Source organism: Anarrhichthys ocellatus, unplaced genomic scaffold (genome assembly GCF_004355925.1).
Source record: "Anarrhichthys ocellatus isolate YVR2014 unplaced genomic scaffold, GSC_Weel_1.0 scaffold113, whole genome shotgun sequence".
NCBI lineage: Eukaryota > Metazoa > Chordata > Actinopteri > Perciformes > Anarhichadidae > Anarrhichthys > Anarrhichthys ocellatus.
Genome location: NW_022280143.1, coordinates 422445 through 445668, shown reverse-complemented (window position 1 = coordinate 445668; position 23224 = coordinate 422445). Strand labels below are relative to the sequence as shown.

General features: G+C 41.6%; 1 protein-coding gene across 7 annotated transcripts in view; it reads right to left on the bottom strand.

Annotated features, from left to right (window-relative positions):
* Nucleotides 1-1191: 1191 nt before the first annotated feature.
* Nucleotides 1192-23224, bottom strand: part of ntng1a (netrin g1a) — an 87553-nt gene continuing 65520 nt past the window's right edge. Inside the window, exons 4-7 of one of the 7 annotated variants that reach the window (XM_031876695.1) lie at nt 18564-18590; nt 15143-15187; nt 14019-14078; nt 1192-3041 (exon numbers count right to left, since the gene is read on the bottom strand). In XM_031876695.1, the coding sequence (XP_031732555.1) occupies nt 2785-3041; nt 14019-14078; nt 15143-15187; nt 18564-18590 (389 nt within the window). In that variant the 3' untranslated portion in view covers nt 1192-2784. Of the gene's footprint in view, nt 3042-9849; nt 9985-12291; nt 12460-14018; nt 14079-15142; nt 15188-18563; nt 18591-23224 lie in introns of all 7 variants that reach the window. The other 6 variants (XM_031876696.1, XM_031876691.1, XM_031876697.1 and 3 more) reach the window with 6 other exon arrangements.

Sequence of the window (23224 nt, the reverse complement as noted above, 5' to 3'; positions counted from 1 at the left end):
GCTTGAATATTTCAGGTTATGGATGAACTGTCGGGTGTCTGACAAGACCCACTATATAAACTTTGACTCTCACAGGCTCTCCAGAAGACATCGATAGTTGTAAATATTTAATTCAGTGCCTCCGACAATGCATGCCACTGAAACAAATCTTTACCAGATTGAATTCAAGATAAATAGCACGGAAATATCACCAGCGCTGATGCACAGCTTTTTATGCCGTTGTTTTGTCAGGGTGGCCTTGTTGGGGGTTTGTGTTCCACAGATCGCATGTAAGGTTATCCAACGTGTCAGCACTCCTCAAGCAGCAGCTCAAGTGTCTGTCACATATTATATGTGCAGATGTGAATTAGATAACGATACAGTATGTAAAGGCTATTTAAGGACCTAGAGTGTTTTTATAAAAGTCGTAAACTACGGTTTCTGAACTCTCACGTGCTGCTGTTGGTTCAAAACATGCAGTATTTAGTTCCCACCAGAGAAGAAGAGCTGCAATCCACATTGACCCTCCTCTGCATGATACTCAATACTACGGCAAACTGCACAAAATATAATAGGAAACCATCAAACACAGCCTGACATCCTTTTTACTGTATTTTAATGAAATGTTAATGTATCCTCAGTATGCTGTGCAGCTGTAAGATGAAGGACAATGTAACCAAGACAAAAATTGTAAAAATTATACATGGTTTCCCTGCTGCCTTAAAAATGAGTTAGACTGAACTGAATTTAAATAATGACATTAAAGTCATGTCATTAATTGTGAAAATGTACGTTCACTGAACTTAAGAAAACAAGTTCAGTAAACTTAAAGTATTTAGTTGATTCAATAACTGCCATAGTCAGACTAGTTATCCATTGAATTTTCAATTGACACAAATAACTTCACAGCTGTGGCTGCTGCTGTAGGAGCCACTTTATCACCTCAGACATACAGGAAGCTGTCCCCAGAGATGTGGTTAAAGTAAAGGCTTATGGGTGAAATATAAAGCTCAAAGTACTTTTTAAAACATGTATTTTATAATATATTTGATGAAGTTAACAACAAATCATTAGTTAATTCAGCTAAAGTCATGTAGGATATTTTCTAGTCTAAAGGTAATGCATTATTTCACATGTCTGTAATTTTATAATAATAATAATACGAAATAACATAATTATTTTGAGGAAATGTCTTAGAAATGGTTGGCAGAAGGACTCCGGATCAGAAACACAATCAAGAGAAGAAGACAAAAAGTCTAAAATTCTGATCTCAGTTCGGAAACATCTAAATTACATGGCTTCCTGCCATCAATAAATGATCAACACAATTCAATTTTTAAACTTTTATTCACTTAAATTCTCAAGTGTTAAAGCAAGAACAAAAACATTTATAATGTCCTTTGGTGGGATTTTATTACACTTTATTAATACCGTATATGTAAACTGATATTCTTTGATGCCAGCACGTTGCCAATACAAAGGAAAATCAACTGCACAACTAAAAGTAATATCAACAAATAAAATAAGTGAATGAAAGAAATGGAAATCAAAAGAAAACCATAAACAATTGCTTCTGCATTTGGATGTTTTAAATAGATACATTAAAGGTTGCCTTTTTTTCAATCACAGTTCGGCAAAGATACAAAAGGACTACATGACTCTTTTTTTTTGTTTGCTCTGTCGAGAAAAGAACTTGCAAATACACCGATGGTTTTCTATGCACTTCTCGTCTGCTCAGGTGAAAACTATCCTCGGACCGTAATCGCAGGGAGCGTGGAGGCTCTAAGATAGAAAAAGAATCAGACAGCTTTATTGGAGTATCTTTTTGCAGGAGAGGAGAGGCGGGGAGGGTAAGGGGCTTCTTACACATGTGCATCACTAACATCGGACAAAAGAATCTTTCAACCAACAAGGGTTTACAGAGTAACGTTCACGAAAGCACAGGTCTGTGGCAGCATGGCGAGGGGGTTTGGGACTGGAGGCAGGAGAGGGAGGGAGGATGAACAGGAGGGAGGATGAGATAGAGCTCAGGGTGAGAGGGGGGGGGGGGAGACAGAAAGCTAGAGAGGGATCAACGTGGGCAAGGTTTTTTGTGTCACAAAGTGGCAGTCCGGACGGATTTCCTTCTATCCACAAAGCACTGACAGCAAAGAATGCTTCGTGTGTTTCCTCCTCTTTTTTCTCGAAAGCGGCACGGTCGTATTTCAGCCATTCAGCGCGGACGGCTTCTTTGAGATTTCTTCAGCGTCAGTCCAGCCAACATTAAGTCGCGGAAGCGTCCCGCAGGGGGGGATCGACGGCCACTACCGACTCGCTCGAGAGCTGATTGGTCGCAGCTGTTGTTGCCGTGGCAATAAGAGGGGAAGTGAACGAGTCCGTCATCTTCAGTTATCCCTTCTCAAGCTGGAAGGAGCGCAAGTACCTGGTATGGCTTAGAAGGGGAGGGGGTTTCATTGTTCTTTGCACATTTTACTCTTAATAGGCAAACGCTCTTTTTTTTTTTTATAATATCTGGCATTTTTAGAAGTATATGTTTTTTGTTTTTTTTTATATATATTCTTTGAAATTAAATGAAAAGTTTTTGCACTCATTTTTCTGGCACATTCCCTTTATCGTCAGCGCGAGTGTCCATTGAGTCTGGCGGCGGACAAGCTCAGAACAGTACAGTCCAGAAAGCTCATGGTTGTTCTTGTTTAATGGTTGTTGATTATTTGAAAGGGTGGGGAGGGGGGGGTGGGGGGGGTGGGGGAGGTTAAAGTGGAGGCGGCGGGGAGTTTATCACTCCCACCAGGTCATGGGGCCTCTTTAGAGCAGTGCAGGCCAGCAGGAGGCCTCTCTCAGCAGTGCCGAGCCCAGCAGCAGCAGCAGCAGCAGCCTGTGGGGCGATGGAGGCGTCAGGGGGGCCTGGCCCGAGTCAGGGCCCCCGCAGCCACCCAACTCCGATTTGCAGCGGGGGTTCTCGCACAGCAGACCCGTGTAGTCTGAGGTACAGCTGCAGCGGACGTTGTTGACACACACCCCGCCATTTTGGCAGCGCAGGAGCTCGTTGTCACAAACCCGGGCTAATGCAAAGACAGGAGAGAGGAGTCAGGATCAAACAGTCAACACAGTTTGGGTGACCCTTTACTTGAAGTGTACTGTGCTGCAGCAAAAACGTATCAGAATCAAATCAATTTCAAATCATTAAATGATCTACTCCCCATTATTAAAATGAAAATGATCCCTGCGGGGAAATTAGGAATTCTCTCATGCTCCAATTCTAACAAATCAAAAACTCACAAAAGGTCTTCTTCAAGTAAAGTGTTACCGCATTTTATTCCAGATTTGATTTAGCTGAACTTCGACAGGAAGAGTTAAACATTTTGGGAAATAGGCTTATTCAATTTATTTCTGCCACTTTGATGAGGTCAATACAACTCTTATATCTGTACAGTCGATATGGAGCTAGAGACAGCAGCCAGTTAGCTTAGCTGAGTTCATATCTCTTTTCGTTAATCTGAAAAATCGGAAGTGTAAAAACACCATTTTGTTTAATGAGTGTTTTTTTTGTGCCAGCTTGTTGCTTGGAAACATTCCCTATGGGCACATACACCTCTTTAAAACGGCAAATTGACCATTTAAACACTAATCGGCTGCTGCTGCCTCCAGCTTCCTATCAACAGCGTAGTAGATGTAAGAGTGATTATATATTAATATTATGATCTTACTCTCAGCAAGACAGCCAATAAGCTGATTTCTAACTGGATTTGCAAAAAAAAATAAAAAATCCTTGATATGAAATATATATTATTCTTCAAGGCAAACTACAGTGCATGCATCTTAATTACATCAGTCAATAGTTGACTATATCAGGTTAGTAATGTTAGTCTAACTCGTAAAAGCACACGTTAAAGCCACCAGGTGTAGAATTAGAAAATGTCTACCTTGGCGCCCCCTGTGGTAGTACCAAAACAGACATTGATTTTCACAAAGATTGTCTAATTTTTTATATAAAAATTGTGCCATCACAATCATTTCAAAGATGGCATAATTACATCAAGTATATAGACAAAGTGGATTCATAGGATTCTTTCATCACATCTAGTATTCTAGTTTAAGTTTAATATTTTAAAATTCCCTTCACGAATTTCATTATTTCCTTATAAAAACAAACAATACAATTTAACATCCTCCTAATAATATGACGTGCAATCAAACATCATGGCACCTTTAAAAGTTACAGCAAAGAAGAATGATCCTCTTTTGTTTTGTAAACGTAATCATTCCGTCTGTTGCGTGAGTACATTCCCTTCTTGTTTACGTCTTTCATAACAAAGCTGATTAAAGCCTCGTCCCATCAGCGGTGTTGCTGCACAGAAGTCCTCAAAGCCTGACAGGCTTCCCCCCAAACAGCATTGTCTTTAGACAAACCGAACGTCAGGTGAAAATTGGTGTATATTTAGAGCTGGGACACCGAGGCCACTCTATTCCCAGTGGAGGCAAGCTGTCAGGCAAGCTGGAGGCAAACACAGCAGCGGCGCACAAACTAATAAACCAACAGAGACAAATAAACAGTGATAAACACAGGGGCCACTTCTGCCCATTTCAGTGCTTTATGGGAGTGGAAAACAATGTGGTGAGCAATCTATGAACTCTATGGGACATAAATATCACAATAACAAATATCAGGCCTCTCTCCTGATACTCAGGATTGGACGCATGCTGTCTCCCAGGAATAGCCAAATGGGGCTTTGATGCGAGGCTTGTTAAGAGACATTGACTCTGTGAATCCTATTTGTGCCATGTCTGTTTTGCAGGAGAAAAGGGACCTGCTGTTTGGCTCAGTACGTTCTGCTCTAGGCCACAGCTCACCCAATTACCATACACAACTAGATCCAAATAAGACATCTGAACTCTGCCGTTGTCTTTTTGTCCCTCTGACTGACATATCAATTTCATGACAAATTCAACCACTCAGCAGGAAATAAAGTAATGTGTCAATAAAACATCAATCACTGTTTCTTTTCTTCAGAGAGCCATTGTTCTCTTGGTTTTCTCAGCAGCTGAACTTGGTAATAAAACGTCTCCTTCAAGATGACAAGGAAGAACGTATTAATTAAAGAATCGTGTTTTTCCCCACCAGGCCTTGATATGATCAGTTCACTGCAGAGACTCCTTTAATTAGACAATGACTTTTCATCATGTCCGTCTTATCTCTCATTGCTTTCATGATAAAATGCTTGTATGTTGTGTATTTATAAAGATATTAAGAGTGGTTTGTGTTATTTATGTGCTCTAAATGTATCATAAAAACACTGGAAATGATGTGCAATACAACATTGTATATTCAAATCTTTTCAAAGTAAAAAACCAGCCCAAGGTCTACCAACAGGCCAGAGCATGAGGGGCCTGGAGGATAAGCTCAAGCTATGCTAATTTGATAAGACAAGCAAAATGAAGGCAGCTTTAAAAAAAAGTGCAGCCTTCTCCTGCACTACAGATGTGACAAAAGAGCTTTGTGACAATTGCACAATATTTGATTTTCACCCTACTCAAGCTACGCATTTCATACTTGGAAGACATTACAACCCTGAGTTGTTGATTAAGTCTACAGAAGCTTAAAGAGTAGCTTTCAGTAATGATACAGAAGTAAGTGTCTTAATGGTGATTATGTTATGGTCATCTCCAAATCAAGTTGGTTGAAGGGTTTTTGTTTGAGCTGCAAACTACTTTCAGCAGAAATCTTAACTACCGGTAGCTAAATCCATCTATCGCTAACTTCAGCAGGTATTACTCATGTGTCAAACAATTACATAATGTCAGTGAGTTGGTTTAGGAATAAATGTTGGCTAACAATAGCTGTGTGACTGGTAATCTTCAGCAGCAGGGATACTCTCCTCAGGTTGCATGTTTTAGCCTCAATTTATAACTGGTTGACTGTCCAGAAACGACAGCAACATGAGGTGTTTCATGTATTTCTGTGAGACCAGGTTGGAAAATGTTATTTACTTCTGACTTTCAGCAGTAAGTAGAGAAGCAGCCTTTGCTAGCTCGGTGTGATTTATGTTTAAATATCAATATTGAGAGTGAATCTTCATTTTACGGTTAACCACTACTTTAAATATTAACTATGCATGGTGCTCAACACGGCGTTCAGTTGACTTCAAAGTAAACCTCAAGTAATGGCCGACCCCTGCAGGCAAAGTGCTTCATTTGCTGCCAATTAAGCAACGCTAAAGTCCAAAATTAATGTTTTTTAAACGTGCAGTAGCAAGTTTGTCAACGATGTAAACTACAATGAGATTAAAGGTTCTCTAACAATGTGACGGAGAGAGCAAAACCTGAGGGCACACAAAGTACCAGCATGGGGCATTATGTTTTTATACACTAAAGATGGGTATTCTAAGGATGAGTGTGGAATTATGCTGAAAGCCTGAAAACTCATTTGGTGGAGGATGAATTCTTCTTAGAGCTCTGCACCTTTATCTGTCTTCAATCCCTCACATTAACCATTTTCTCGGCATGTAAACAGAGCCAGCGCAGGCAGTAAATGACAAGATTTGTAGCGTTTGCTTTTGATATGAGTGATAATATTTAGAGAGGAGCTCGATGAACTAGGTGTGCCTGTCTGGGACTGTGATGTGTTTGACGAGAGATTTGAGTTTTAATTGCATTCTTCAGTCTGCATGCAGATCGAGTCTTGTCCATGCACATAAATACTGCAGCAGCGGGGAAGCAAGGGGAGGTCAAGACTGAAAAGTTTTCAAACTATTTCTGCCGTGGAATAACTCAAGCATTAGAAGCTCCTTGGGCAGGCATTATTAAACTTTATTTAAACTTTTTTGTAGAAAACCTTTTGTGAAGCCAATGTGAGATCAAGTTCACTATAAAAAAGCTGTGTTTTCCACTTTGGACCCAGTTTTTGTTAAGTTCTTTTTTTAAATTTACGTGGAAAACTGGCTTTTTAAGTTATTGCCAGAGCAGTAAGGGATTAATTTCATCTACTAAAACATCTACAACAAGACATGGAGAAATCCATAGCCGAGGCAAAAATACTCATTCCTCCACCGTGGCCTCAGAGGACCAAAATGCAATGCAGTCAGGGCTTTCATCTTTGCAGATTGTCAGTAAAGTAGAGTGTAAAACCCAGTGCATTCTTCACCAGGGCCGAATATAATGGTGTGTTCACACCAAATGCAAAGGAACTTTTTGCCCTTTGTATCTTACGCTAGTTTGACCGCAAGTCTGTGGAAGTCCCAGATATGTTGTAAAACCAAACGAGATCGGATCGATCAGTGCTAGGCTATGCTAACATTGTAGCATTGAAAAGGTTGCTTTTTGGTTGTTGTTTTTTTTGGTTTGGTGTGAAGACACCATAACACCACACCATTGTTCTTCTTTTTCTCTTTTTGATATTGCTATTATAATCACACACGTATAGCACAGGAAACGCCTTCTTTCCATGAAAGGCATTCTGGGAAATATAGTTCAATGTGTCGACTGAAATAAAATAATAGGTTTAAGGGCAGTGGGCACGCTACAGAATAAATTCTAATTTAATCACAAAAGAACACACATCTTTCAGGTAAATAAAATGCCCTCAAGTTGGATTTCTACATTTTGCACATGATCAAGTGTTGCAGTATTTCTTAAACCTCTTTAGTCTCATTGTAGGAAGAGTGAAAGTTTGAGGCTTAGAAGTTTTGAGAACATACAAATACTTCACACAAGCATGTTTGTTTGATTTTCTAATCACTGCTTCATAGCTAATCTGACAAATAAAACTACGGATCTATTCTGTGCTCGGTGTCTTCCCATCTGTTTGACATGTTTTCTGTTCACTCATTTTTACCTTCCTTGTTTCTTGTAAAAATGTAATTACTCCTGTTGTACAGCTCAGTATTGTCAGTATCACACTGAGTAGTGAGTTTGTATATGCATTTATAACATGTTGGCATGTGAACCATACAAACGTATGCCTTCCCCTCTACCTTTTGTGTAGAAACAGATGTATTCACACTATATCATTTATAAGGGTCAGGAACTGCTGAACTATGCACATGCCTTTAAAGCACTTGTATTTACATGTTGCAGACTAACAAAGGCTAAATAATAATAGTAATAATAAGAGTATTGGTGTTATTTTTAACATATTAGTGTCAAGCTGCATACACTGCATCTTATAGTGCATTGTGGTCTATTGTGGCTGCCGCCATACAGCAGAAAGCTTTGGTCTCTTTGATGATGGATTTCTTCTTTATTGTTGAACACCAATAGTGAATAGTAGTTCCTAAAAAGCCTTTGCTGTTATTTTGAGGGACTAGCATTACAACTTGTCATTTACAAATTTCATTACAACAATTGTTCAATGCAACGATTAATTATATTGATTATATATAATTGTAATATTGTATTTTTAACACTGATAAATAATCTAGCTAAATTATAGAAGGCCTTATTTTTTTCATTATTCATAAAGATAAAAAAACTATTGCCAGTTGAAATCCTACTGAAAAGATATTACCATTTGTTTGTGCCATTGGCCAAGTGGTTCCTCATCTTTATTTTCTTCCTGCTATATTTTCTTCAATACCTCTTTCCGTTTGTTTGAATAATTCATCACAAAACAGATGAAGGCGTCATTTATCTCTGCTCAAAGTTTGTGCTGTGCATTTATTGTGCTGTGCCTCTCATTCACATTCCTCTGATTGGATCAGAAAGTATTTCAGGCTCGGCGATTGGATGAATACTTCATAGGAAGCAGACCAACTGCTGACATTCGTCATGATAATATTACACTGGCTAAATCCTTAAATCCACAGGAAGAAATAGAGGCCACCACTAGAAATGAATCCCTCAAAATCCCGTCACCCTACAATGTTGAGGCACCTTATTTAGGACACCATTGTTAGCCAGGACAGAGATTAATGTTGAGCTACAGGAGGAGGGCAAATAGATGTCACCACCGTGTGGAAAAGGTCTATAAATCTGATGTAACTTAATCACAGTTACAAACAGTGACACAGAGATGGGTAATGGTTGGTCAAATGCTAATTGGCAGCAATTACTAACTCGTCTGACAATAAGTTATGAGTTACAAGACAAGTAATTGCTCCAAACAGGCCAAATCCTTTGTGCCCAAACTGTAGGTTAATTTGTCAAAACATATGCAGCATAAACAGCGTTTGCAATGGTGATTTTGTATCTTAAAGATCTTTTTTTATCTGTCAGAGTTAAAATCATTCCTCATGAGGTGAGTACTTTATTATGGCTGCCTCCTGTAGGTTTGTCACCAAAAAATAAAAAATAAACAAATGAAAAATTGGTGACATTTGAAAACAAATGACTACATGGGGCATGCATTGCAAAATGACCGGGGGGCATAGAGACAATAATGAATCTCCTTTGAAAAATGTTAGCGTTGGATGACATTGTCCTGTTGTGAGCTGGCGAGGGGGTGATGGCTACTCAAACAGATCACAGGCAGCCTGTCAAGCAGTCAACATTGACTCAGCTGTTGTTTTGTTGGTGTGCGACATGGCTGGATAACTGAGTTACGGAGCAGCATGCACCCTGCCATGCCATTGCATTTTCTCTATTTGAGCCACACAGGGCACCTGCTGATATTACACTGTTAACTCGGCCGCAGCGAGTGTGAAATGCAGGTTCAGTTGGTGAATCAAATGGCTTAGTTTATTGAGTTAGATCGTGTTATGGGTTAGGTCTGTATTTGTCAAGGCAGCTGGGCAGTCCTGCACATGTGCAGCACATTCTTCCAGGCAGAGCTCAGGAATCAGAGAGAGAAGAAATCAGAGAGAGGTAGCAGAGAGAGACAGAGCTGAGGGAGAGAACAGTCGTGAGCTGCGTGGGGAGGTTTGTGGTTCTACTTACATTTGCAGCCATCGTCCCACAAATAGCCGGGTAGACACTGCTGACACTTAGGCCCTGTAGTGCCCTCCTTACATATACAAAATCCTGTGCCATTACAGCGATCACTGACTGAGCCAAAGGGATTACAATTACACTCTGGAAAAACAAGACACACACATACACACAGGCTGGAAACAGGGTGGTGCTTTGACTTTACCGGCACACGTCTAGGATTTTCACAGCGTGGACCTCGTTCCTCGAGCTCAATTATAAGCTCAACTATTGCAACAAGAAGCTTACTCATCTTTAACTGGTAAAAAGAGAGATTTAAAAATAGATTTAAAGACATAGAGAAAAAATGCTACCATTTCAACTGTAATGGAGACAGAATGAGAAAAGAATGACTGACCCTAGATGCATGAACACTTTGTATTCATTACAGCATATTTGTGAATATTATAGAAATATTTTTGCAGTTATATGGCTATACAACGTGCAATGAGCAAATATGCAAAGCATTATCAGTAGCTTTGATTTAAGATGAACAAAGAGAGCTAATCGGCACATGCTTTTCCAAAATCGTATTCATTCATACAGGTATGGACAGAAAAAGATGAAAGGAGGAGAGAGGAAATGTGGTGAGCAGGTATCAGATGGAAAATGGCAAGAAAGAGTGATTGATTATGGAAGAATGAGAGTACAGCACATTGAAATGGGCATTGTTGTAATATGTTCTTTAATTCTCTCTAATTTTCAAATGGATGTACATATTGCCTAGAAATTTGGCATAATCCTCAAATGCCTATTTGTCAATAACAGAAGAAAACGGCCATTAGCCACAATTAGATTTGGAATAAATAACCTCTGTGAAATAACAACCTGTCAAGTCTCTGGTGTCCTACGCTCAACTGACCTTCCAGCTTTCCACAGCGACTGGAGCACTCTGCAGTCAAAGTGACACCTATTTTGACAGTCCCTGACCATCACATTGCACCTTCTGTGGCTGTGCTGGCTGCACCCGAGTGACATCCGGGGGTCAGGCAAGAGGAGAGAGGTGACGGCAAGTGACAAACGGGAGGGTCAGTGTGAGAGAGGAAGGGTGACGGCGAGTTTGGCACAAGGTAACGCCTCGGTGACTCTTAATGCCTTGTGACGGGTTTCAGCTGCTACTCTTGAGGCCATTTCATGTATATGACATATGCACTTGTGTGGCACCTCTGACTGGCGGTGTGACTTCCCTGCGACATTTCTCTCAGAACTCTTGTTGCTTGTCAGACTCTCCCCTCAGGACTCACAAATGCACCTGGCACTGAGCACTGAGAACTCACAGTCCACATGCTTGCTAAAGAATCCAATAGGGAACCAACTGATTGCCTTAGGAACTAGGTGAAATGCAATTTTCACATACTTTTTCACTTAAGAAAAACAGATGATGCAGTGTATGAATGCCTGCATAAAGGTCATGGACAAAATAACAGAAACACCGGATGAAAATGGCCTTTTAACTTTTACATCACAAAGGTGATCTGTCTTCATAGCTGAGTCATATTGATGAGGTGACAAGCCAAATAGTAAAATTACATGTACCTTGATCACAAATGATGTAGTTACTAAGGATGACATTTTGAGAAATATTAGCATAATGATGGGAAACAGAAGGATACAGCTAGCCTGGCACCGTCTGAAAGGCTTTTACAATTCAGTTTTTGTACAGATTAATCAAAGGACATATGATCTGTTAATTAATTAACTTGTATATTTTGTTACCTTTGGACAGACCCAGGCTAGCTGTTTCCCCTTCTTTCCAGTCCGTGCAATGCTAAGCTAAACTGCTGCTTGCTCTAGCTTAATTTTTAATGTAAAGACATGAGACTATTTTCGGTGTTTCCATTAGTTTGTGCACATGCTTTAATTCTTTTTAATCAATGCTTGGGTCCAAACCAATTGTAACGCACTTTATTATTAAGTAAAAGCTAGCAGCTAGAAACCAATTGTAACGCACTACATTAATGTGAGCTAGCAGCTATGAACCAATTGTAACACACTACATTAATGTGAGCTAGCAGCTATGAACCAATTGTAACACACTACATCAATAAATACAAGCTAGCAGCTAGCTAACTGTGATACTGTATCAGTCTAGAGTGATTAAAACCATGCCTGAAAGGAATGACTGAAAACCACCAAGCATTCTGATTATATTTTATATTTTAGTATTTGACTAAAGCTGATGGACGAGTGTCCTCCATATAAAACTCCACCATTTTGCAAAAGCAGAAGAAACAAACAGGAAGATGTGGAGACCACCAAAATACATGGGACAAGAGGATGTAAGGGTGATGAAGCGGTGGGGGATGAAAGATGACACTTTCTCTGGTAACGAGTCAAAGACAGGAGGTGAGGCAAGGAAAGTGTTTGTGTGACAGCAGGGTGGTGGTGAAAGGGGCCAGGTGGGGGACTAACCTATGCAAACATTTTCATCGTCCAGTTCTGCCGAGGTATTGCGGTAGTAGCCCAGCTTGCATAGCTGGCAGTGCTGGCCCCTAGTGTTGTGCTTACAGCTCACGCAAATGACGGTGTTTAGCAGCTCGATGTAGCTGCATCGGTTGGAGTGGCCGAAGCATTCACAGTCTTGCAAAGAGAGCGTGAAGGGGAGAGAGGGGAGAAAGAGAGGCAAAGAAAGAGAGAGACGCGGCAGGGAGTGTTGTCATTGTTGCTTTTGCTGCGAGTGCTACGGCGGTGGGGTTAGCAATAATGTGAGTGAGGCACCATGGCATGCAAGGTTAAGAATGGAGCCTGCGTTGTGAGGGAGAAGATGTTAGGAAAAGGATGAGAGTGAGGGTCACTCATGATTAGTCTGACATGGGCACAGCCGGAATTAGAAGACATCACATAAAAAAGCACGGCGTTAGTAGGACTCGAAAAGGTCACATCACTTCAAGCACACCACAACACGAGGCAAGGAAGGCTCCGCAATGATGAAACAGAGACACGGTCACATTGGGAACACCGCACAGTGTAAGGCAGGTCAAACCATGAATGAAATGGAACTTCTAACTCAGGGAATTGTGTTGGGAAATTTTGAAATAGTTGTCAAATTGATCTATTGAATGTCCCAGATGATAGAGTTTGAGCTAACCGGATGAGACTTTCAGTGGCGCTTCATATCACAACCCTCTAATGAAATACATGATGAATTCATAAATTGACAAACCCTTACAGTAAATCACCCAACAAATATTTAAAAATTTGCTGGATGGTTGTGTAACTCATCAACCTCACAATATGGAAAGTTAACATATGCTGAGGTCGACCGGTAGAGAGTGTGCCACCGCCTGCTATGCAGTGTTATGTTATGCTAAATTAGATACATGGAGTTGTAGCTGGACTGTAAAACCTCATGTTGCAGTCTGTGATACTCACTGACAGTACTGGCCTAAAGGGGTGCAGGATGGGAGGGGTGCAGCCCCAGCTCAGCTCCATCCGAGTGAGGATCAGTCTGCCACGCTGAGTGACCACTGACACCACGTGTCACAGCGCAGACAGATGTGACACTTAAGCCGCACTGGCAGTCGCTTGGACAGAAAGCACGCGGACCCAGAGTAGAGAGGTGGCGGATGGGGCTTTCGTCCAAGGGATTGTGGTTATTAAGGATCTGTATTGAGGTCAGGTCTCTCTGTCCGGCCGCTAACAACCCGACAAGACTTGGAAATGAAGGAGCAGCAAGACTACTCCTCTCTACCTTTCACCTGAAGCAGAGAGTCCGGTTCGAGTGTGAGCTAAGATCTCCTACATTAGATATGCCTCAGTCTCGCAAACATACTCTTAGAAGACAAATAATCTCTCTTTTCCAGAAATAGGCTAAGGTCATAAATCATGCACGCACGGGGAATACAAATTCCTGAGTCTCCGAAACACGTTTCCCAAAAATAGTTGTAGTCCCAAGCACCCGCTTTATTTGCTGAAAAATATATGATTCCAAGGGACTTTTATAGTGTTTAGAAACGATTCCATAGATGAATGAATCCTCAATGTGCAATGTACAGTGAAAACCATCAGTCCAGTTCAGAGCTAGAGATATGGACACACAGTGCTCTGGCATTGGGTTAGTGCTGTAAGGGTTAGGGGGCTTACAGTTAGTCAGAAACATCAGTTTATCTGGGGGGCAATGTATGAATTCCAGCTCCTACCTCGCTTGCTGTTTGCAACGTGGACAGAAGGGGCAGTGGACAATGCAACCTGAGGAGCTACTAGACAAATTAAAAGAACAAACAAACAAAACAAAACAAAAACATGATATTGCAATTAAACATAAAACATGTAATGTCAGAGAATTAAGAATACTGAGCATCATGCTTCATAATATATGTAACTAAAAAAAAAGAAGAAGAAGAAAGAAATATATGAATGATGGCATTGGGAAATAAGGAGTGACATTGCCAAGTGTAGTTGGCTGCATGTAGCAGCATCTGTTACAAATGTCTTGGATGCTGAACAATTCAAATATTATGGTCCTTCTTTTATGCTTCATTTCATTAACAAGTGCTTTGTATAATTCAAAAGCCTCTGTGTATGCTTCCCCAGACAGAAACTATCCCCTGACAAACTACTCTCCACCTCTGTGGAGGCCAGCCAAGAATTTTCACCATATAAATTTGTGCACAGGAGCGTGGGCAGGGAAACTGGCTAGTGAACACATCCATCCCTCGATTCCTTTACGGTCATAAAACAAACAGTGGGAAAAAGAAATAATAGGCCCAGCCTCTCCCATTGTACTGGGTGACATAAGCCCCTGACACATACAATGTGTGCGCTTGGCTGCAGTCATGGAAACGCAGAGCTGAGTGGTTGTGTGCTAGTTGTTTGCGAGGTGGCTGCACATCACATTTGCACGATGGATTAAGCTGAGATGAGCCTCACATCAATCTGCATAAAAACCAGAGTGGAACCTCTCCTGCTTTGCTTCCTGATACGCTGAGATGGGACCGAGAATATATATATAAATGTACAGGGCACACATTGAGAGGATAACGTACGGCACTGCAGCATGTTGCAACATGAGTGCCCCGTGAATGCACAAGCCTCCACTGAAAGAGCCAAAACCCTTTATCATGAGCAAGACAAGCAGGCGGAGGAGGTTTTTTCTTTTGGTTTGTCAGGAAAATAACCAAGACTGGAAACGGGGGAAGATACTACCCACAAATACTCATAGCTACCAAAGAGTCTTTTCTTTTTCTTTTTGCTTCTATGCAAACACCCCGAGATAAATGAATCTGTGAAAAAACATAGTTGTTCCATTTTCTTGGAAGCCTACCTTCTTTTCGGTTAGCGACACCTAGGGATGACACATTCGGCCGAACTGCGTGCAATTGAGAGAAACCAGGAGTTATTCATGTGCACTTGTGTGATGCACTTTACAGATATTCTAGAGGGGGGGGGGGGACTACGTGGTGGTGTACACACACAACTGGACACACGGACATGTCCAGCATGACTCAGTTCAGTAAATTAGGAAACAGCAAATACAATGGGGCAGGGCTGACATGGACGAGCAAAGAGAATGCATCCAAAGACCCGCTAAGGACATTGGTGAGACGTTGTATGTCATTTGTGTGACTTCCATGGGCTTGCTGTGTATGTGTATGTTCATGGTAATGGCAATGATGAGTGAAAAACGGAAGAAAGAAAATGGTAAAAACCCTCTTAAACTTGGTATTTAAGTCATGATTTATGCAAGCGAGTCTAAACTATGTATAGCAAATTAAGAAGTTAGGGGTCATTTTGTTTAATTCATCGCATTGACTATGCAATCAATATCTAATTACAGTGTATTTCTGGTGGACGAATAACAATGAATAAATAATGGCAGGTGTTGGGACTTGGAATGACAGACTGCTGTGGGTAGCACAACCTCATAATCACATACAAGTCCGTATTTCCGTGTCAGGGAAATACTTTGCGGTTGGAAATGGAGAGGACTCAAGCAAAGGGAGGAATACGGATAAGTTTCCTCTTCGTGCCCCTTCATCTCCTAATTTGATCTTTCTGTCCTTTTGGTATTGACTCCATGAATCATGCATTCTCGGGTAATTAACAACCAGCGGTGTCTTGGCAACAATCCTATTAACCTAACTGTGTGTAAATCTAATACAAGACTCCTATCCAGGCCGAATCATGTTAGAAATACCTTTTTCACATCTAATTAAATAATACATTAGCTTTGAGCTTGGCATATCCACACACTGTGACTATCACTTTTAAGCCCCCCTTAAGTTACCAGTCATTGATTTTAAAAGTGCATGAACAATAGACGACCATGGAGTTTGCCTGGTCTCATCGTTTTCTTTCATTTCCTTATTTCCCTACAAAATGTTTCAAAATGGATTACCCGGTTAAAGTTACTTGAGTCACTCGATGAGAGGCTCCATGAAAATGAGAAGGGCACACCACATCGCCACTCAAACTCAGGACTTACATCTTGTAAATGATTGACCCTTGTTGTTTTTATCTGAATTGAAATCCTCAGTTAAGTTTTTAGCGGGGAAGCTGTTTGTTCGAAAACAAAACTGACTTCGAGGACATGAGCAATAAGTCTATGACAAAAACATAAGTATGCATAATCTGAGAAAACGCACATGAGCACACCGCACTGTTCCGATCTATAACGTCTAATTGGTAAAGTCGGTTCATTTGAAATGATTCTGTGTTGGATGTAACACACATCTGGGTGCCATTAATTATTTTGTTATAGAGAATATTTAGGTAAGGCGAGCTAAATGAGTGGTGACGGATTTTAATCAATGCCATACCCATAATGAAATGCAATCTTGCGTTGCCAGAATTGTTTTTTAAAATATTAATTTCACTTTAATGGTACGCATTAGGCAATTCTGCCTGGCTTAATCAACTTGAAATAGAATTGAGAAAAGTCAATAAGGAATTCAATTACCTTCAAACAACAACATGAAAAGTGCTGCGCTTTCTTTCTTTGTCCACAACAGCTTTGCTTCTAGTCCATTTAACAACCTCAAGGACCCCCTAACCTTTCCCACTCTATTCTGACTTCATTTATAAAAGAGACCGACGATTGGTTTGTGTTTGCATTGAAAACAGCCTCCTCTTCAGTTTTTTTTTGTGTCATGCCGGTTCTTTGTGAGGCTGCTGTGACAAGACAGCCATTCGTGAGAAGAACTCTAAATCCCTGTGGGCCAATCTGGATAGGAAGTGAAGACTTTGTTTTGTCAGTGTCTGCCCCCCCCGCTCACACACACAACCAGACACTTATCAGCAAGCACACTCTTTCCCCGTGAAGGATTTGAGGACAGCCTTTGGCCTGGCATTTGGATGGGACGGAGAGGACTGATGTGAATATGTATGCATGTGTACACGGCAAGTATGCAGAGCATGCACACGCACACTGAGCTCTCGTCAGGCCATGCATGGAGTGGAGGCACGGTTTGTAAAAGTGAGAGGAGGTAAGCAGCGGGGAGATTGGGAGAAGGGAGGGGGCTGGTTTTGGTCTTCTTGGCCACATGTCCATTTCTGACTCATGTCATAGCATCAGACTCTACAACCAGTGTTCACTTCCCTTCTAAAGCCTGATTAAAAACCACCTGGGAATAATCTGTTTTCCGCCTGCGTTTCACACAGCACGTTTTGGGAAACTTGCCCAGCTATCGTCTTAGCCCTTAAATGATGAAAACAAGTGTGTCATGTGTCGTCCAAGTGTCCCTTGGTGTGTAACACTTGAGCAACTTAAGCATGAATTAGATATCAAGTGCAAGTAAGCTACTACATTTAATATTACGAATCTGAAAACAAGTACTCATAACAAAGCTTTAAAAACTTGTTCAACATTTTGAGGATGTTGAATTGACCATTCAACTGTCTAGCTTTGGATGAAGATAATAGACTTCATATCACATTCCAGTGTATGCTAAAGTGTTAACATGGAGCATCAGAGCCAACGCTATTGTCATTGCGCTGTCTTTATCATCATTTAACAGTTAGGTTGATCATTGGGGTTAATGTATCAGAAAGGTGCATGTCTCTTTAACCCTCGGCCAGTCTATGTGGCTCTGGGATCAGACAGGGAGGGTGCCATTTGCTAATCAATCTGTTACCACGGGAACAGAGGATCCCCGCTACGATCAGGGCAATGAGTAAAAAGATAGAGAGAATTGAGCCGGGCTTTGAATGCACTTTGACTTGTTCAATACAATCCCATGGTTCCTGCATCACACAGCCTTCCAGGCAGCGGTAACTTGAGACATGGCACCTCTCTTCTTCCTCCCCCTCCTAAGGGGCTACTGGTTGACGAAGATAATACCAGCCGAGGCGCTTGCGGCTCATATTAAAATGACCTCCTGTGACATTATACTGCCAGAGAGGTCTTGGCACTTTAATAAAGTCTAGATGCCATTTATTTATAATGCATGGGAGAGAAGGAAAAAAAAACAAATGACATTCTGCATGCAGATCCAGGCAAGTGTTATCTGGTTGAGTTGAGTCTGGATAAAGTAAATGAATATGCCCATATCATGGCAATACAGCCCCCAGCTATTGCTTCTCTGTCTCCCCAAAAAACAGTTGACAATTGAGTGATCCTTTTGTAGGAAGATTGGAATCAGAAATGAACACTTGGCACCAAGTTCAGGGATGTAGGGTGAAGGGTGGCACATTAGGCAAAGCAAAGCATCAAGCATTCATATAGTTCCTTTGTATTTTGTACTTACTAACTGGACCAATGTTGTTAGCAATACCTGCAAGAGAGAAAGAGAAAAAAACAAACCTTAAATTACGGCATAACATTGGCGTTAAGGCAACAACTGCAACATTTCTCCTTGAGACTAGCAGTGTATTGTTAGTCCTGCTATCCTCCCTCACAGTAGATTGGTTTCCCATCCCGATGCTCGTGATACATCTTGATGAGCTGAACACACTTGAAATGACACATAGTGTGAGACAATGGCATCTGAAACAATGCTAGCCTTCCCCATGATTTGAAAGTGTTGTCTGCTGTACGTTTAGCTTCACGGTTCTTTGGTTTCCTCCATTATTTCTGCTTTGATGTACCTGATGTTGCCAGAAAAGGTCATTGCTGCCCTCTCCCACAGCACAGAGGTGCACACCTAAATCCAATTTCAGCAACCACTACGGGCTCAGAGAGTAATATTTTAGTTATTCTGAAGAGGTGCTTAATTTGATATTCCGAGCGTTAATATAGCAGCAAACAACTATTTGCTATGTAAATACAGTATATAGTGGAGTAATGACTACCCGAGCAGAGATTGAAGTCGCCCTCCCTCTGTGTGTGTTGTTATCCAAGCTTCTATGTTCTCCACATGCTATCTCACGGCCACCGCTCTGCGCTGCTCTCATACGGCGGTTACAGCCGATAACGCGTCCTGACTGCGTCCACCCTACGCTTCACTGTTAGCTCTGTTGTTTGCACAGTAAGCACTGTTAGCTGCAAGCTGCGGGCTCAGCCTTTCTAATGTTCAGAGCCTTGTGAGACAATCATGATGTTCCTCTAACTTGTATATAGCACAAAGTTGCATACTTCTTGAAGACACTTCTCAGCACATAAGTCTTTAAAATATGTGTTGCCAACGACACACGACAGAATTCCCATGCACACAGACACACAATTACACACACACCATTATAACATCAAATGACATCATAGATGGCAAACTAATGCCATGACATGTCTTATCCTGCTGCCTGCCTGTCCATCTCTCCATCAAGCAATCCCTTGTGCCAGACAGCCACTGAGCGGATAATACAGTCTGTCTCATCCCCATGGTGACCAGATCTTTCCCACACCAGGACGTTGGCTGGCTGTAGATCTAAAGATTGAAACGTTCATTGGCCTCTTGCGTCGACCATCTGATCTAACCACTGATGTCTTGGTTTGGGAATTAATTAGGACTGTGGAGGCTTCCGACACCACGAAGCACAGGTGGCTTTAGAAAGCTCTTTGCCATTTTTCACTGTTTGCATCTGTGTGCTTCAAAGTGAACGTGGACACACTGGCAGCGTGTTTTTGGTCGGAATTCATTTTCAGAGGAATTTGCTTTCAGGACATCGAGGCCAGCTCCACTATTTCTAATCATCTGTTCGAACGGAGGCCCTCCCTCCCGTTCGCTCTACCCCCTGCCCTCAATAAGGCAGCCTGCCCACAAAAACAAACAACCCCCTCGCCATGGGAAGGGGAAGCATGCTGGGCAATAAGAGAAATGCGCCCACGTAAACTAGAGAGGAAGAAATTAAATGAAAAGGGGCGCTTCCTTCCTCTCCTGCTCCCGTCTCTCCCGTCAGCTGCTTACTACCACAACTTGGGCTGAGGAGGAATCTGTGCAGGATTTTTGGTGGGGCCTTTCATCTGATAGATCCATCACGAAATATCTCCAAGTACTGAGGGGAAACATGAACATTTCCTGAGTGTGTGTTTGTGTACATGGACTTTGATCAGATTCCTGCCATTCAATCACTCTTCCTCTGATCTCTGCCTGCAAGCTGTATTCAGCAGCCAAACCTGTGACCTGTCTGAGAGCTGTGAAGTGCTATGCGGACATATGGAGGAGACGCGTAATTGATGTCAAGCCTCAAGGGGGTGGGCAGATGCTAACCAGAAGACGGGGACAAGGGCAAGGACAATAAGAATCACAATCACCTTACCCACAAAGTACAGGTTGATTTGGCAGCAATGGCTCTGAGTGTCACTATACATATTGATACAACAGAAGAGTGAAAACTTCACTATGGAAACTAAATATCATTCCACGTCAATTACAAACATGATATAGTGTTTGACATTAAGGGTTTATGAAGGATTAATGCAATGCATGCTGTCTGGATCTGAATCGTTGATATTGGTCATTTGAACTATTTCTTTCAGGGTGGAAAAAAACATGAACCACCTCAAAACTTCTGTCTAAAAGGAGATAACTATAAATAGTACTAATGATGCTAATACTACTAATTAAGAAGTAACAGGTAAAGAATAATCAAGTTACATTTTTAATTCAAATTAATTTAGATAATGTGCCTCATAAATTCTTCAATGAAATGTGTGTCTATGTAAAATGTTATGTCAGAGACTGTTTGCTAAATAGCAACCATTAGTTTCTCAAAGCAGTATGCATGGAGCTAGTAAGAGACATACTCTTGAGTGTACACTTGACAGAAAAGATTGTGACTTTCTTTTACGGTACATTTAGCTTTAACCTCTTTTAGAACGTTGTGTATGTTATTGCCATCAGGTTCATATTTAACATCCCTTTCACAGGGTCGTCATTGTTACCAAAATAAGGGGCGAGTAGTTAATCTGCCCCGTTATTATTCTGAGCTGCAATGTGCTGTGCACAAATGGAAAGCTTGAGAGGTGTGGCAAACAGTAACTCAGAGGAGCATGGATTATGTAAATGTATATACAGTATTATATATGTTATTTTAACGGTAAAATATGCAACCAATGTAGGCTACTGCAAACTCTATGTATGCATGCTGCTGAGCCACACATGCATTATACAAGGTTCCTCCAGTTTCTCACGAAGTCAAAAGTGTAAGAATGCAAGTGTTTGAGCTGTTTAAATGAACTGTAAAAAAAAGGGGGGGGGGGGGGACAGTAACGCAGTGCTCAAAAGGCCCTAGTTAAGTAGCTGACGGTGCAATAATACACAGGTGCTATCTCCATCTAGTCTGGCAGATTAGCAGGGGACCAGATATATAAATATAAAACCAGAGAGAGAGAGAGAGATAGAGAGGTGTGACTTCTATTAGAGTGCATCACCAAACAGTAGTTTACCGTTTGAGCAGAGAAAATAGCTCATAACAGCGTTCAGACGGAGAGAATACACTGTGGTGCATAGAACCAGCTGTAATACATCAGCATGTCAGACATTGGAGGTCTTGAACACATCACACCACACCAATGTCAGAAAAAGTGAAGCTATGAAGTCAAAATGACTTCTCATTTGACAAATGACCCTTTGTCAATTGGTCTAGTTCAGGGCCAAACAACCTTTTCTTCTAGGTCATGAGTTGGAACACCAGTACCCTGTCAGTGCAATTATTCGCCGCTTTATGAACAACCTGTGGGGTTCGAGCAGATGTCCAGGATCCCATGTCGGGTCATTAGATTAATTTTCAATCACAGTCATTTCCAATCCCCTTCACCTGCCTGGCCCCGCCATTATGGGGCATGGCTGGAATCTAATTTTGTCCTATCGCACAGGAAGAGCATTAGGAGCTGCTTATGTTGACGGTGTGCGCCATTGATTTTTATGAGTTGTGCAGGAATCATGGTTGCGAGCCACTGGGTGGTGAACATGATCTCTTAGGGGTGTGCGATTCACTGAACATAATCCGTGTGCAATTGGGTTCAGCACATGCAACATAACACACACACACAAATATGGGCATTAAAGTACAGTAGAGAGCCTGAATCATGTGGGGCATCAACTGATTTACAATAAGTCTCACATCACAGAGCTGTGTGGTTACAAGTCCCAGTGCTTGATGTTCATCCCTCACTGGTTCAGCTCCAGTTCTGTTGTCATCCATCCAAGACAATCACTGTAACCTTGCAAATGGATTATCACAAACCAATGATTAAATGTTCTCCCGTGGGTCTATGAGCCTTAAATCTTTGGCATACATCCTATTTCCTCACTGAGCAAGCTTATCTGTCATTTTATTCTACTGTCAAGAGCACATGCGTGTGTGTGTGTGTGTGTGGACAGCATTACATTGTTTCTGTCAGTATCCATTCTGCTTTGACCTCCAATGTGTCTCACCTGTTTGCCTGGGCGCTACATGGTCTACTCTGCTTATCTGCTGAATTTCCACCGCAGGCAAAGTTGGTAATTACTTTCCTTGGTTGCCATCATTTTAAAGCAATCCATCATCATCTGGAGCTCTTTGGCTATATAGAGCCCAGTGATGGTGGCAGGCATTGCTAACTGGTTAGCAGCGGAAAGGCTGCCAAAACACAAGCACTCGGTATGCAACTTGATTGAATTCCTCAGGAGCAAAATTACGGCATGCCTCGCCGGAATACCCGGCTCGCTCGCTCCCTCTCAATGTGTAGATCTGAATTGAAGGTGGCAAGTCTTAAAGTGCCCAGGAGCCAAGTTGGAAGAAGAACAGTTTAAGATTTAAGGGAAGGAATGAGGTGTACGTCGGTGGTGATAGCTATGGGGGGAGAAGAAAAAAGAAAAATCTGGAGATGGAAGAAACAAATATTTGAAAGAAAGATTACCGTCACAGCTGCAGAGAGCCGAGATGTGGAAAAGACAGAGTAAACAAGCTTGGTCTCTGGGGTGGTTGAGGGTGTTGTGGGGGAGAGAGAGAGAGAGAGAGAGAGAGAGAGAGAGAGAGAGAGAGAGAG